This window comes from Chiloscyllium plagiosum, unplaced genomic scaffold (genome assembly GCF_037043375.1).
Source record: "Chiloscyllium plagiosum isolate Xiang-an unplaced genomic scaffold, Cpla_swu_hap1 HiC_scaffold_3, whole genome shotgun sequence".
In the NCBI taxonomy this organism is placed as follows: Eukaryota; Metazoa; Chordata; class Chondrichthyes; order Orectolobiformes; family Hemiscylliidae; genus Chiloscyllium; species Chiloscyllium plagiosum.
Genome location: NW_028270141.1, coordinates 74,550,018 through 74,567,770, shown reverse-complemented (window position 1 = coordinate 74,567,770; position 17,753 = coordinate 74,550,018). Strand labels below are relative to the sequence as shown.

The 17,753-nt window shown below is 39.6% G+C and overlaps 1 protein-coding gene across 5 annotated transcripts in view; it reads left to right on the top strand.

Annotated features, from left to right (window-relative positions):
• Positions 1-17,753, top strand: part of ncoa7b (nuclear receptor coactivator 7b) — a 126,527-nt gene that overhangs the window by 99,597 nt on the left and 9,177 nt on the right. For 4 of the 5 annotated variants that reach the window (XM_043683927.2, XM_043683925.2, XM_043683932.2 and 1 more), the window contains one exon: positions 9,792-9,939. The exons of the other annotated variant lie outside the window; for it this stretch is intronic. In XM_043683927.2, the coding sequence (XP_043539862.1) occupies positions 9,792-9,939 (148 nt within the window). The remainder of the gene's footprint in view (positions 1-9,791; positions 9,940-17,753) is intronic. 5 annotated transcript variants of the gene reach the window in all.

The window sequence follows — 17,753 nt, the reverse complement described above, 5'->3', positions numbered from 1 at the left end:
CATAATGTTACTTGCTTTTTTTTCATGACCCCTCTTTGTTCTCCTAGTTTTTAAGCAATTCCCTGCAATTTCTATACTCCAGTATCTGCCATAAGCTTCCTTTATTTTTACCTTAACGAATCCTATATGTCCCAGGTGCTCTGGACTTGTTAATCCTACCCTTTACCTTTTACAGGAACGTATTGGCCCTGCACCCTCACTATTAATTTCAAACGTCCCCAACTGATATGATGTGGATTTTCCTGCAAATAGCTTATCCAGTCCACTTTTGCCTTGTCTTATTTTATTGAAATTGGCTTTTCCCAATTCAAAATCTTTATTTCTTCACAGCTTTGTCCTTATCCATAATTATGTTAAATCTCACTGAATTATGGTCACTACCACTGAAATGTTCGCCCCACTACCACATCTACCACTTGGCCTAAAATTAGATCCAACACTAACTGCTCTCTTGTTAGATTTTGTTTACATGCTGGCATAAAGAGCTCTCCTGGATGTATTTTAAGAATTCTACTCCCTCTAAGCCTTTCATACTTTGTCTATTCCAGTTAAGTTTGATGAAGTTGAAGTCCCCTACTGTTATAATCTTATTATTTTTACATTTCTCTTGAGATTTGCCTACATATGTCTGTCCATATATTCCTATAGGACATCTCTGATAAAAAGGACGCTCCCCAAATCATGTGTTTTTAGGTGCTATCCATTTGGCATAATTTGAGGAAAGATCTAAGAAATCATGCTCACATACTGTGGTAATTGACTCCTTGATCAATATGGCAGCACCGCCTCTTCTTTTACTCTGTCTCATTTGCTCACTCATCCACCCACCTGATTAAATTCTGTCTGTGATGTACAGATACATTCACTGGGCTTGACCACATAGTTCAAACCATAAACTTTTTTTGTTCTCTTGCTAAGTGTTGTCACATTGAAAATGTTGACCACGGTTATCACCTGAGCCCATTTAGCCCCTGCTAGACTCATGGCTTTCTTCCTAGCCATAACTTGTCCACATATGTAAGGCTATCCAGAGATGACGTATGGAGAATCTACCACACATATGAAGTATTTTGTCTGTCTTTCTGTTTCTTGCTCCACCACTTCCTAACTCTTCAATCCTCTAATCCAGCAATTTAACAGTAATTGTAGCTGCTCTTTATTTTCTAATTACACTTCTCACACTGCTGGTAAGCTTCCAAGTAACGGTGTGATAAACTGAAGATAGAGACCTGAGAATATTTTTGACAGTTTACACTGTCCTTTACCTGACTGTTTAAGACCAATAAGCTATTTTTGGAGCAACTTTAAAGTGAATAAAATGCCATAATTTTTTCTGATAACTTTGGAAATATGTTCAAAATACAAATCAAAACAGCTTGCTCTTATAATTTATTAATTTATTTTCTCAATAAATAAAGTTATTTGGTTTGATGGGTTAGCTGAGCTAGATATTACAGAGTTGCAGTATTATTGATTTATTGCTTAAATATAATGCATTGGAGTGACATTGCTGGTTTACAATGTTGCATATCACTTTTGGACGTTTTGTCGCTAAAAATCAATTAGGGATTTCAATTGGCACCTCCAGAAATCATTTCAGTATTGTGACCAAAAAATAATGTAATGTGTTGCTTCACAAAGTCAACTCCGTTCTGCTGATAAATGTTTGTAAATTTCAGAATGACGTAGCAGATATATTCGTATAATCTACAGCCACAAGTGTTTTGCCTTTATTTAAGAGCGGCTGTAACCAGAATCCTGGGAACTATATACGTGTGAATTTGACATCAGTGGTATGTACATTGTTGGAGTAGACTTTGAGAGATAGGATTTACATGCATTTGAAGAAGCAAGGACTGATTAGGGATAGTCAGCATGGCTTTGTGCGTGGGTAATTGTGTCACATAAAACTTGATTGAATTTTTGAGTAAGTACAGGTCGTTCTTCTATAATGCGGTGGTTGCGTTGTTGTGCAACCCCAGATTATAGAAAAATCGCGCTTTAGAAACAGCACTTAAAATGTTGGTGATGTAATCAAGTTACAGCCAAAACACTTCTTAAAAGTTTGTACTTTAGAAACAACATATCCAATTTGTCAAACAAACAAGAGCGGGACTTATACAGTTAATCATAGAGTCCTGGATAGTGTTATCAAAAAGAGAGTCCTAAGGGTTCAGGTACATAGTTCTTTAAAAGTTGCATCACAGGTAGATATGATGGTTAAGAAGGCATTCAACATGCTTGTCTTCATCGTTCAGACCATTGAGTGTCGGATTTGGGGCATCATGTTGAGGTTGTACAGAACATTGGTGAGGCCACTTTTGAAATACTGTGTGCAGTTCTGATCACCCCGCTATAGGAAGGGTATTATTAAATTGGAGAGGCTTCAGCAAAGATTGACCAGAATGTTGCCAGGACTGGAGGGTTTGAGTTATAAGAATATGCTGGATATGCTGGAACATGTTTCACTGAATTGTAGGAGGTTGAGAGATGAATTATAAACTTTGTAAGACTCGAGGAACATAGATAAGATGAATAGCAACGGTCTTTTTCCTATGGTGGATGAGTTCAAAATGAAGGAGTATGATTAACGAGCAGCGCTCTGAAGGCTTGAGATTTCAAATAAACCTGTTGGACTATAATCTGATGTCGTGTAACTTCTGACTTTGTCCACCCAGTCCAACACAGGCACCTCTATGTCATATTTTCAAGGGAGAGGGGAAACATTTAGAAAGGACCTGAGGGCAACTTTTTCATTCAGAGGGTGGTTCGTGTGTGAAGTGTAGATGCAGGTACAGTAACAATATTTGGATAGATACGTGAATAGGAAAAGTTTAGAGGGATTTGGCCCAACTAGAGTCATAGAGATGTACAGCATGGAAACAGACTCTTTGGTCCAACCCATCCATGTCTACCAGATATCCCACCTCAATCTAGTTCCACCTGCCAGCACCCGGCCCATATCCCTCCAAACCCTTCCAATTCATATATCCATCCAGATGCCTCTTAAATTTTGCAATTGTACCAGCCTCCACCACTTCCTCTGGCAGCCCATTCCACACACCTATCACCCTCTGCGTAAAAAAGTTGCCCCTTAAGTCTTTTTTTTATCTTTCCCCTCTCATCCTAAACCTATGCCCTGTAGTTCTGGACTCCCCCACCCTAGGGAAAAGACCTTGTCTATTTATCCTATCCATGCTCCTCATGATTTTATAAACCTGGTCACCCCTTAGCCTCCGATGCTGCAGGGAAAACAGCCCTACTCTATTCAACCACTCCACATAGCTCAAATCTGATACTACAGGAAAAACAGCCCCAGCCTATTTATCTTTCCCTATAGCTCAAATCCTCCATATAAAACATCCTTATAAATCTTTTCTGAACCCTTTCAAGTTTCATAACATCCTTCCGATAGGATGCAGGCAAGTGAAACAAATTAAGATTGAGAAAATTGGTTGGCATGGATAATTTAGACCAAATGTTCTGTATGTCTCTATGACTCTTAATTGGAAGTAGGACATTGCACAACCTAGAGCTATATGATCTGTAGTACAATGACCTTGATCAAATACCCAGGTTCAATATGTCAATGATTGAAATAGAGACTGAGTGGTTGAAGGGTTTAGAATGAATCATAGTGTCAATAGAGTCATTCAGCATAGAAACAAGCCTTTCAGTGCACCACGTCTATGCCAACCAGCAAAAACCAAACTATACTAATCCCATTTACCTTTAGATTAGATTAGATTGGATTAGATTATTTACAGTGTGGAAACAGGCCCTTCGGCCCAACAAGTCCACACCAACCCGCCGAAGCGCAACCCACCCAGACCCATTCCCCTACATTTACCCCTTCACTTAACACTACGGGCAATATAGCGTGGCCAATTCACCTAATCTGCACATTTTTGGATTGTGGGAGGAAACCAGAGCACCTAGAGGAAACCCACGCAGACACTGGGAGAATGTGCAAACTCCACACAGAGTCGCCTGAGGTGGGAATTGAACCCGGGTCTCTGGCGCTGTGAGGCAGCACTGCTAACCACCGTGCCACCCACTGTACTTTGTCCACAGCCTCCTAGTCCCTGACATCGCAAGTGCTTGTCCAGATGTTTATTGTATTGTAAGACTTCATAGACTGATGGAATTATACAGCACTGAAACACCCTCCAGTCCAACTCATCCATGCCAACCAAATATCCTAAACTGATCTAGTTCCATTTACCAGCATTTGGCCCATATCCCTCTAAACCCTACCTGTTCATGTACCCATCCAGACTCCTTTTAAACATTGTAACTGTGTCTCCCTCTACCACCACTTCTCGCAGCACTATCCATACAAATACCATGTCTGTGTGAAAATGTTGCCTCTTGGATTCCTTTTAATTTTTTCTCCTCCCGTCTTAAACCTAAGCCCTCTAGTTTTGGACTCCCTCACCCTGGGAAAAAGTCATTGACTATTCACTCTATCCATGCCCCTCATGATTTTATATATTCTGAATGCTTTCAAGTTTAGCAACATCTTTCCTATAGCAGGGAGATGAGAATTGGATGGAGTATTCTAAAAGTGGTTTCACCAATGGCCTGTACAGCCGCAACATGACAACTCAACTCAAATACTCCATGTTCTGACCAATGAAGGTAAGTGTGCCAAATGCTGCCTCACCATCCTGTGACTCAATTTTCAAGGAACTATGTATGAGCACCCCTTGATCTCTTTGTTTGGCAGCACTCCTCAGGACCCTATCATGAACTATATAAATTCTGCTCTGATTTGTCTTACCAAAATGGAACACCTCACATTTATATAAATTCAGTTGGAAGGGTCTACAAGGATGACAGAAATGGTAAAATATGGGCCAGTTTGCTTAATATATCATTGGGAAAATATTAGTGTTTGTAACAGGTAGTCCCCAGGTTGCAAACAGATTACATTTCTGTGTCTGTTTGCAAGTCAATTTGTATGCAAATCAGAACTCAATCCAGCAGAATGTTAAGTAGCTGTTTGTAAGTACAAGAAATGTTCATATGTCAGATTTTTAAAATTACACAATTGCATGGATAATCAGAAAAATATGTTTAGAGTAGAAGTTTTAGCGGAGTTGGGAAAAATCTGAAAACGATTTGCTTTAATGATATTTGGAGCACCCCTCATATCAAACAAACATACAAGCTTATACTTTGCCAAATACGTGCTTAAAGTCAGACCAATTGTGTAGATTTGTCAAGGTTGTACCATGTTCAGAACATTGGCAGGCTACCTTGATTAATAAACAACTTTTAAAGGATCCACGTACTTTCCTGATGAAAGATGATTGCACTGGCAGTGATTCAAGAGTTAACTAAACAGTTTAACATCATTAAATTAAACTGTGAACTTAGCTGTAAGTTTAATGCTGAATGTGAACTCAACACGGCTGCACCAAAACTGCATAAACTTTCCGGTTCTCTCCATATCTTTCCATTGTAATTCTAAAATGGGCCTTGGTCATAGTGTCAGAGAGTAAGTACTTATTTTAGTCATTCTTTCAAAACTAGTGCTAATAATTTCAAAACTAAAATTAATAAATTGTTTAAATAAGTAAAATTTTGAGCATTCAATTATATTTATAATGCTTATTTAATAGTTCACATCTACGTTTGTTGAAAAAGGTGGGTTGAGAAGTTGTATCCATTTATGTGAATAAAACGAATTATGTCACATTGCTGGTCTCTGAATAGTTACGAAATGCTGCTGCCAAAGTCAGATTTTTACTGTTTTAGATTATTCATGTTATCTACATGCAGGCTGATGAAACACACACTCCCTTTCTGAGTATTTTAAATGTTGGGAGAAGTTGAATGAAAATATCTCATTTCTTATAACATCAAAGTGTCTTGGTGACAAGTTTACAAAATGTGAACATTTTCAGTAATCTGGCAATGTTAATTTTAATCCAAACTCTACATTGAACTGACAGTATACCACAATTCAGTAAAGAATGCAATATGTTCTACTGAAAAGCTAGAAATTAAATTAAATTATTCCTACACTGTTCTTTGGAAATACTATTTCAGCCAGATGGAAACTGGATCACATTTCCCATTCCTTTTCTCACTATTACCTGTGCCCTACCACCTACCACCTTCCTGTGCTCTTGTTCTCCTCTGACATCTGAAATATGTTGACTCATCATTCTTTTTTAAAGGCAGCTTTAATGCACATTAGTAGACTGACATGTTACAAAGTGCAAGTAGTGACAAGGATGGTCTAAGAAGCATGTGGGCATAGTAATACAAGAAATGTAGGGAGCAATTGTAAGGTCATTCAGCTTTCTCCATTAATTTGATGCTGGTGTTGAAATTTTACATTTTATGGAAGTTTTGCAGTGTGAGAATATGCTTTCAATCCTGTTTAAGAAATGAAATTGAGTTATTTTTATCCAATGTAATAACCAAACAGCAATATTATGATAAAACAAGGATAAGCAGATGCTGGAAGTCTGAAACAAACAGAGAAATTGCTGGAGTAATTCAGCAGGTTTGACAGCATCTATGGAGAGAAAGCAGAGGTAACATTTCCAGTTCAGTGACTGGACCTACAGAGTTTCTCCAGCAATTTCTCTTTTTGTTAGTGGTGTTATGACTACTGTTAATTAAATAGAACTGCGAGCTAGACATTGAATACTGACTTTAGAAACTGTTCATTCAGAATCTGGCTATCATGTTGGCTGGCTGTAGCTTTTGATGTCATATTAAGTATGAAACAAGTTCTTTTTCCAGGCTTGTAGCAAAAGAGATTTGGGCCATAAGCATCTACATTTCAGTGTTTGTTTTTATCAAATCTGCGTAAAATATATTTTACATGATTAGGCATATGTACTGTGTCTTAACAATAAATGACTAGGGGGCTCTGCTTGGAGATTTATAATAAGACATTTTAAAACAAATGTTTTGACAGTAGATTGTATTTTTCGGTTCATTTTTGTTAAATTTACTGGTTGTATTGTGGCTTTCTGGATATCTTCCTTCAATCAAATTCTGCTTTAGTCACTAACAACTAGTAATTAGAAGCAAATGGCAAAAAGAAAAACTTTTCTTTTATAAGAAAGAACACATTATAGTCCTGTTCATGACATCAAACTGCAGACATGTGGGTAGAAAGTATGCAGATTGGCAGAAACAGAGTTTGCTTTTTACTCAGTCCACCCACAATGAACATAGAGGCATCAATAATAGTATTAAGAGCAATATTTCAGAACAAGTTACATGTTGCAATTCTGTTTGCAGCACCTGAATTTAAATCATACTATTATTGTATTAATTTGTCATTATTTCTAACAGAATTAGACTGGGTAAACACAGGAAGGATGTTCCCGATGAATGGGGAGTCCAGAATCAGAGGTCACAGTTTAAGGATGTTGGATAGGCCATTTAAGACTGAAGTGAGGAGAAATATCTTCACCCACAGAGTGAGCCTTTGGAATTCTCTGCAACTGGAAGTGATTAAAACCAAAATTTTAAATATTTTCAAGAATGAATTAGGTTTGGATCTTGAGACTAAAGGGATCAAACAGTTTGGGGATAAAGCAGCAATAGGGTACTAAATTGGATGATTCATCTTGATCATATTGAATGGCAGAGCAGACTCGAAGGGTTGAATGGCCTATTCCTTCATCTGATATCTGTGTTTCTGTTTACTTGAGTTCACTATTTTTATTTACAACTACTTGTCTGTGAATAGTTAAATTGGTACAGAAATATAACAGATATGTTTGCAAGCGAGAAACAAATCTGGTTCAGTTCTGGCGTATTTTTCTTTGTAATCTGAAGGATGTGAGTATTTTTATTCCATTGTGGATAGCATGGTCAGATTTTTTTTAACTTTTTAAAAGTTTACCTTTATTTTAAATTGCATTTTCTCTTAATTTGGGTTGAATGAAAGTCATTAATTTTTGCCAAATGTTATGTACAAGTTTTAAAATGAAATGACATTGATTAAGCCACTTATATCTTTGTAAGATGATGCCTTATTTTGTGTAGTACTGGCAGCACCTGAGCTCCTGTCTGTTTTACTTGAGCCTTATCAACTCATAGAATCATACAGAAGGAGCCCTTCAGCCCAGCAAGTCTGTACTGTGGAAAATACGCTACTATCTGCATGAGGCCCATAGCCCCGGATATACTGACACGTCAAGTGCTTGTCCAAGTAGTTTTTAAACATTGTGAGGTTTCCCATCTCAATTACCCTCTCAGGCAGTGTATTCTAAGCCCTCATCACCCTCTGAGTGAAAATAGTTTTCCTCAAATTCCATCCAAATCTACTTTCTTTTACTTGAAAATTATGCCCCATTTTTATTGACCCTTTGACTAAGGGGAGCAGCAGCTTTCTAATCACCCTGTCCAAGCTCCTCACTTAAACATCTCAAGTACCTTAAGATTTCTGTAGCAGCATGGTGGCTGAGTGATTGGCTTTGCTTCCTCACAGTGCCAGAGATCCAGGTTTGTTTCTACCCTAAGGTAATTGCCTGTGTAGAGTTTGCACACACTCCCAGTGCCTGCAAGGGTTTCCCCCAGGAGCTCTAGTTTCTTCCCAAAGTCCAAAGCTGTGCAGGTTAGGTGGTTTGGCCATGCCTATATTGTCCAGGGATGTGTAAGCTGTGTGGACTAGCCATGGGAAATCCAAGGTTATAGAGTTAGGGTGAGGGATGTGAGTCTGGGTGGGATGCTCTTCAGAGGGCCAAATGGCCTGTTCCAAACTTTAGGGATTTTGTGTTAATTCCCCTGAGCTTCATTTTTTTTTTGCCATTTATTATCTACTCCCTTGTTTTGTTCCTCCTTCCAAAGTCGTCACTTCTCACTTACCAGGGTTAAATTCATCTGCCACGCATCTGACCAATCCGTTCATATTCTCCTGTTACCTAACGCCTTCCTCCTCACTGTCAAAAACTCAGCAAAACTTTCTTTCGTCCACAAATTACATATCATCCCTCCCACATTCTCACATATTGTTTGTGATATTCCTAAATAATATAAGGGACACAGCATTATGGTACACCACTGCACACCAGGCTCCACTTACATATCCTTCTGTCAGTACCCTCTGTCTCCTGTCACTAAGATGCCATTATGGATCCATCTTGCCAAGTTATCCTGGATCCCATGAGCTTTTACTTTCTTTATCAGTCTCTCCTGTGGACCTTGGTAAAGGGCTTGCTGAAGTCCATATAAACTACATCAACTGCTCGACTCTCATCCAAACACTTGGTCACCTCAAAGTTCCACCACATTTGTGAGGCATGACCTTCCTCACACAAAACTATACCGACTATCCCAATTAATCCTTGCTTGTCTAAATGGAGATTAATTTTCTTTATCACTATTTTCTCCAATAGTTTCCCCACACTGATATTAGGCTCACTGGTCTATAGTTTTCTGGTCTATCTCTGCCACCTTTCTTGTAAAGTGGAACCACACTAGCTGTCCTCCAGTAATCTGGCATTCACCTGTGGCCAGAGATGATTTAAAATTTTGGATCATGGTTCCTTCCCTCTTTCACTCTGAAACACTTGCCTCTTTCACTTGTCTCTGTAGCCAATGTTGCAGTTACAGTGTAAATAGTAACTGTAATTCTGTTGTGTTCTGTTAAACATATTTAAAAGTTTGTACAAATGTTCAGTTTCTCAGATTATGCAGTTGAGATGACTTATTTGAAGTTGCAGATAATTAAATGGCATGGCATGTATATCCAAGCTCTGTATAGTTACTGTAATCTATTTTAACAGAATTTTCCCTTGCCTTCTTCCATTCAGGGTAGATCACCTGTATGCATTCTTTGTTCAGTGGTCACCAGAAGTGTATGGGAAAGAAGCCAAAGACCAGGGATTTGTGGTGGTTGAGAAGGATGAGCTGGAAATGATTGACAATTTCTTTAGTGACCCAGTTCCTAAAAGTTGGGAGGTAGGCTATATTGGATTTCAAATTTATTGTATTTCAAATTTCTAAAGCATAATTCTTGGAAGGTTTTCTTTCTCAATTTATAATTTTTTTAAAAATCCTCGCCACTGGAAATCTGAGCTGTGCCATTCTCTGGTAACTGTACCAAGGTATGTGCATTGAAACAATATCAAATACTGTTTTCCATCCTAGATTTCTAAAGTCGTTTCTTCAGTGTAAAACCTTTATGGTTATCCTCTCCAAAGAATCTCACATTATGATTAAAATGCTAGTAACGGAATACAGAGAACAAATGGAACTTAATTATGAGCTTTTGAAACTGATTTTTGATGAATAGTCAGAATATGACAAGAATAGAATTTTCCATGTCATAGCTGTTGTTGAACCCATAGAAAGATGTACATTTATTGACCTAGTTAAACAAGTCACACTTAAGAAATGAGTAAAGGTTTTATGTTTCCTGTAGATTTTAGGAGCAGTTATTTTATTGCGTTGAGTCCATCGTTGCCTGAAATGGATCTATGTATTATCTAATATTGAGAGATGAAGCACACAACTTAGCTTTTTGTCAGGCTTATGGTATATGAGATTTTGTGTACTTTATTTTTACATCCTCTAACTTTTTTTGTTTTAATGGTTTACATTGCTGTACCACAGTTGAGGTATTTTAATAAGGTATACCATTTAAAACATATTACCCTCATGAAATTGACAAAATCCCTGACAGAAATAGATTAATTCTAGTTGAAGACAAGTTCCTATGTATATGAGTCTGCAAGTTTCACAGCTGTCCAACTTGGTTCACATTTGGATAGTCTAATTGTTAACATCTCTACAACTGCAGATAGAACAATCTGATTAAATGATATTTCACGTCTGCAAGCTGTAAATTGTTTTTAAAAAATAGTATTACAGCTGCCCAACTACCCTGTTAAAGACTGGTGTTTTTGTCTCTATACTTTTGTAATTAAAGATTTGCTTACCTTTCAAACAGCATTCATCATTATTTTAGCTGAGAAGCGCAACAAATAAAATCAATATAATCTAGTATATATAATACTTGACAGTAATGCAGACCATATCAAGCTGGTGAAATGTTTTCATTAATTTATTGTTTTTAGTGTACCATCTACATGATGCACTGCAGCAATTCATCAGAGCTCTCTTTGTAAAAAGAAAATCCTAAACTTTCATCCTCTAAGTCAACTAGCACCTAGAAGTATAAAGGCAACAGGTTTATGGAAACACCACCTACAAATTCCCCACCAAGCCACACAACATCTTAACTTCAAACTATATTGCTGTTGTTCCATGATTGACAGCTCAAAATCATGGAACTCCCCTCCTGACAATTCTGTGGGTAACCGTACACCATTAAGAACTGCAGCAGTTCAAGAAGGAAACTCTCACCACCACCAACTGCAATTAGAGGTGGGCTATAAATGCTGGATAATAAATGATGCTCACATCCCATGAAAGAATTTTTGTTTACAAAAGCTAATTTTTTTACAGCAAAGGCTTGTTTAAAAAAACAACAAGTTAATTTGTTTCATTGCTGACAAAGTTGATCAAGACATCGTAAAAACTTTCTTGCCTCTCTTCAATTCTCTTTTAATTTGGCCATGTATATATACCTTTTTCCACGTATGGAGTCAGCTATTACGAGGGGGCATAGCTTTAAATTAAGGGGTGGTAGGTATAGGACAGATGTTAGGGGTAGATTCTTTACTCAGCGAGTCGTGAGTTCATGGAATGCCTTGCCAGTAGCAGTGGTGGACTCTCCCTCTTTATGGGCATTTAAACGGATATTGGAGGATAGTGGGCTAGTGTAGGTTAGGTGGGCTTGGATCGGCGCAACATTGAGGGCCAAAGGGCCTGTACTGCGCTGTATTTTTCTATGTTTCTATGTCAAACAGTCCCTTTTCAGTACATACGCAGGTACTGTTCCCCAACTCTTCTGCCGTTAAATCGATGACCGCATCAGTGCTGCATCCTACTCCCAGGCTGAACTGGAGCAGTTCATCAACTATGCCAACAATTTCCATCTTGCCCTTAAATTCACTTGATCTATCCTAGATACCTTACTCCCTTCCTTGACCTCCGTTTCCATCTCCAGTGACAGTTTATGGACTGACATTTGCTACAAACCCACAGACTCCCATAACTACCTGGACTATACCTCCTCCCACCCCGTATCTTGCAAAAACTACATCCCGTTTTCCCAATTCCACCACCTCCGTCGCACCTGCTCTGACAAGGAGACGTCCCATTCCCAGGCATCCCAGACGTCTGCCTATTTTAAACAATGTGCTTTTCCTCCCTGTGTCATCCAGACAGCCCTCCATGCACCACCTCTATTCCCTGCTCCACTGCTCTAAACCCTCTCCCCTCCAAACGTAATAAAGACAAGGTCCCCCTTGTCCTCACTTTCCACCCACCAGTCTACACATCCAACATATCATCCTTTATCATTTCTATACCCACCACACAGAACATTTTCACCTCCCCACCCCTCTCTGCCTTCCACCTGGACCATTCACTTCAGAACTCTTTGGTTCGCGCCACCCTTCCCACCAATATTCCCTGAATGGCTTCCCCTGCAATGATAAAAATGTAAAACCTGCCAGCACACCTCCATTCAGGGCCCCAAATAGTCCTTCCAGGTGAGACAGAGGTTCACCTGCCTCTCCTCCAACCTAGTTTACTGTATCTGGTGCTTCCAAAGTGGTTTTTTTCTACAACGCTGAAACCAAACATAATCTAAGGGCACGCTTCACCAAGCAACTTAGCCAGGCCTGTAAGGGACGGTCACTGCCCATTTCAGTTCCCCTTTTCACTCTGACAAGTCCATCCTTGGTCTCCTCCATTGCCACAATGAATCAGACCACAAATTGAAGGAACAACATTTCATCTTCTGCCTGGACAGCCTACAGCCCGGAGGACTCAAAACATTGAGTTCACCAATTTCAATAACCTTTCCACCCATTCCCTGACTCCTTTCCCAGGCAGCCTCCTCCCTTCCATCCCTTTCCTTCAGCTACCAACCGGATTAATTCCTCCTATCAACCAACCTGCTTCCACCTGCCACCTGTATTCACTTTTCACTACCCCACCTCCTGATGCTGCCTGGCTTCCAGCCTCCTGCTAGTCTACTTTGGATTCCAGCGTCTTGCAGTTTTTGTCTCTAATTAATGCCATGCAATCTAGTGTATTGCTGAACCAGGCAGTTTTATTAATTTGTCTGAAAGACTGTCAAGACGTGCAAGGTGGCATTTTCTCAATTAGTCTGTGCTACATGGTCAAGTTTCACAGAGGTTTCAAACCTATAAGCATGCAATTCCAAGATGAGAGTGCTATTACTAAACCTAGTTGACACTGTTCTTACAGCATACTTTGCACTTAAATTAACCCATAGTATAAAAAAGTGTTGACGTTAATTTCTGAATAAAAAATATAAAAACATTAATAATAAATGCAGTTTACACAATAAGAAACGAGTATGGAAGTTTTTGATTATTGCTTTTGTTAGTTTCTGCTTTTTGTTTCCTTCCTGATATCCATAACAAGTTTCATAATCTTACACGTCTACCTTTAACGTTGTTATCATTTTCCACTTGGGCGCCTTATATCCTTCTGGATTCAACGTTAAGTTTAGTGACTTCAGACCATGAACTAAGTCCTCCATTTTGAACTCATTCCATTGGTGACTTCATTGAACCTTACAGGATACTGATGGGGCTTGGATAGAGTGGATGTGGAGAAGATATTTTCACGAGTCTGAGAGACTAGTAAAAGCATCTTTGTGTTAAATTGCATATCCCTTATTCTGAGATTATGTCCTCTCGTCCTAGATTTAGTATCCATTCAAACATATTGTAAATTATTTTCGTCCAAACACTGATCCCTATGACACTTCACTAATTAAAGATTGCCATCATGAAAGTGTCCCCTTATCCCAACTGTTGGTGTTCTATTAGTTAGCCAATAACCTGTGTGTGTTAATATACTACCCCCAACACCATTGGCTCTATCTTATTAAGTAGCCTTATGTGTGGTACCTCATCAAACACATTCTGAAAATATTATATCTACTTGTTCTGCCTTATCTGTCTGTATGACTCTTATCTGTCCTGTTTGTTATCACCTCAAAGAATTATAATAAATTTGTTAGGCATGATTTCTGCTTCATGAAGCCATGTTGACTCTGCTTGATTATATTATGTATTTCTAAATGCTAGTATTATATCTTTTAAGTTATTGCAGGATTTTGATATATTTCTAAATCAGGACAGCTTGGAGGAGAACTTGTAGGTGGTGGTATTTCCACAATTCTGCTGTTGTCCTTCTAGATGGAAGTGGTCATGTGATTGGAAGGAGCTGGCTAAGGAACCTTGGTGATTTTTTTGCAATGCACTTTGTAGATGGTACGTAGTGTTGATAATGGAGGGAGTGGATGTTGTGCCAGTCAAGCAGGCTGCATGGTCTTGGATCATGGCAAGTTTCTTGACTGTTGTTAGAGCTGCACTCATCTAGGAAAGTTGGGAGTATTCCATTACATTCCTGACTTATGCCTTATAGATGTTGACAGACTTTGGAGAACCAGGAGTTGAGTTATTGTTGCAGTATTCCTAGTGTATGGCCTTTTTTTGTAATCACAGTATTTATTCCTGGTCAGTGGTAACCCCAAGATGTTGATGTGGGGAATTCAATGATGTTGGTGCCATTGAGTGACAAAGGAGTGATGCGTAGATTCTCTCTTGTTGGAAATGGTCATTGCTTGGCACTTAGGTGATGTAAATATTATTTGCTACTTGTCAATCCAAACCTGGATATTGTCCAGGTTTTTGCTGTATTTAGCTACCTGACGAAGGAGCAGCACTCCGAAAGCTTGTACTTGCAAATAAATCTGTTACACTAGTGTGTAATTTTCAAAAAATTTGTCCACCCCAGTCCAACACCAGCACCTCCACACCATTGCTGTATTTAGGCATAGAGTGTTTCTGAATCTGAGGAGTTGTGAATAGTGCTGAAAAATATGCAGTCATCAGCAAGCATTCCCACTTCTGACCTTTATAATGGAAGGTATTGTGTATTGATATCAGTATGTTGGACTGTCAATTTAAGAATCTGATCACGTGATGTCATGACATCAAAGGCCATTTTGGAGGGAAACAGCTTAGAGTAAAATGAGCACCTTGTGTGATAAAGCTCTTGTATTAAATATGCTCCCCCAGTCCTCCTTCAAACGTTCCAGAGAGATGGTCATTAATGAAGCAGCTGAAGATGACACTATTCTGAGGAACTCCTACAGAGTTCTCCTGGAGCTGAGATGAAGGTCCAATAATCACAACCACCTTTTTTTGTGCCAGGTATGATTCTAATCAGCAAAGAATTCTCCCCTGATTCCTGTTGATTCCAGTTTTGCAAGAGCTGCTTAATGCTATTCTTTGTCATGTAGGACCTTGATGTTAAAGGCAGTCGCGCTCACTATCCCCACTGGCACATAGCTCTTTTCTTGATGCTTGACCAGTGCTGTAATGAGATCAGGAGCTGAGTGGCATGATGAAACCCAAAGAGTCACTGAGCAGGTACTGTTAAGCAAGTGCAACTTGGTTAACAGTACCTGCTCATGTGCAACATGTTCAATCACTTTAGTGATGATCGAGTGTGGTCTAATGGACAGCTTACTGCTGCAGTAAACAGTATCTAGCTCCCTACTTATACTGTAATTTTGTCCTACTGTAACATTCATATTTTCTCCCCTCACTGGAATGGCACTGTGTATCATGATGCCATGTCAGATTGCTCATCCTCCCAGATCTCATCCATCCAGTCTGCAAGCACATTGTAACTGTTGGAGAGGCCAAGGCTCCTGAAAAGCTGCATCATCTGCATGTACACCATCCTGCCTCCCCGAACAAAATGTCCAGGTAACTCATGGAATCGTAGAATACAATCATAGAATCCCTACAGTGTAGAAGCAGGCCATTCGGCCCATCGGGTGCACACCGACCATCCAAAGAGCATCCCACCCAGACTCATCCCATCCCTGTAACCCCTCATTTTCTATGGCTAATCCACCTAGCCTGAACATCCCTGGACACTATAGGCAATTTAGCATGATCAATCCCACCTTACCTGCATATCTGTGGGAGGAAACCCATGCAGACACTGGGAGAATGTAAAAGCTCCACACAAACAGTTACTCGAAACTGGAATTGAACCTGGGTGCCTGGCACAGTGAGGCAGCAGTGCTAACCACTGCACCACCCCAAACTCACCTCTTCTAAATTGTGTAATTTCTGCAGCTCAGACTCCAGCTACTTAACTTATGTTGGAATAATTTTGGGCTGCAAGCACTTACAGGTAGTACTCCTATAATGCAAGTGTTCCAGTGAAACCTTGCTTAATAGAAAATTGTTTAATAGAAATAATGAGGCCTATGGGAACAGTGGGATTAGGGGCAGGCTAGCAAAGTTGAAACTTCACTCATGATCGCTCAAAAATCACCCAGAAGTCTAATGCAAAGTTATAACATAGCCTGAATGAAGGTTGAAATCATATTTATTAATGAAACAAAAGGAGATTTAACGCAGTACATTTTTAAAAATATGTAAGAAAGCTGCTCTCCTTACTGGACCTCTCACAGAAAGCCGCCCTGTTGGCAGCTGAGGTCAACGCATGCCCAGAATGGCAGGAAGATCGGCGCTGCGACCGCGCATGCGCAGAAGCGTCGAAATTGGTACATGCGCAAAACAGCACCGATGTCGTGCATGCATAGACACCGGCGCATGCGCAGAATGGCAAGAACATCAGCGCACTCGCAGAACGGCTCAGAGATTTCAGTGCTCAGAATAAAGCACGCGAGCCGATCATGGCTGGAATCGTGCTATTGCCAAAAGAGATGAGTGTTCTCCAAAATGTTCGCTAATTCTTCAGGGACGTTCTAGCCAAAACATGCGTTATCACAGAACTACCTGTACTGCATGTGTGTGTGTTCTGGATCACCTTAGTTTACAGCAGCTCCCTATGTGCTACAGTAGTAATACATCATGCCATCACCATTGTATTTAATTTAATAATAATTGCTGTAGTATTGTTGGTCTTTACCTTTGAAGGTTTCCCTGCTCTTTACCTTTCACTGTAATTATTTTATTTACATCAGTATCAATCTTAGACTCAAACTATTTTGGAGAGGGAAAAAAAAGACTCTACTCCTAAATATAAATTAAAGACCTTCCTTTTAGTTTATAACTAGAAATACTCACCAAACACACTTGTATCATATTATGGTTCATGCTGTCTTTCCACCAATGGCCTCAAGCCAGCCAGTGTCTCGATCTGCATTGTTCCCCCTCACTTGCTTGAGTCTGAAGAATCGAAACACCTTTCCCTTCCACTGCTTCTCTTCCTAAAGTGCTTAACTCCAGCACCTATTTTAAGTTACAATTTCAAGCACTAAATTGCACTCCGTTGACTACTTGTGTGTGCTCTAACATCAAAGGCCTATCTGAGTCACTTAATGATTAGATTAGATTCTCCACAGTGTGGAAACAGGCCCTTCAGCCCAACCAGTCCACACCGACCCTCCGAAGAGTAACCCACCCAGATCCACTATCCTCCAAATAATGCACCTATTGCTATGGGCAATTTAGCATGGCCAATTCACCTGACCTGCATACCTTTGGACTGTGGGAGGAAACCAGAGCACCTGGGGAAACCCATGCAGATAAAGGGAGAATGTGCACACTCCACACGGTCGCCCGAGGCTGGAATCTAACCCGGGTCCCTGGCGCTTTGAGGCAACAGTGCTAACC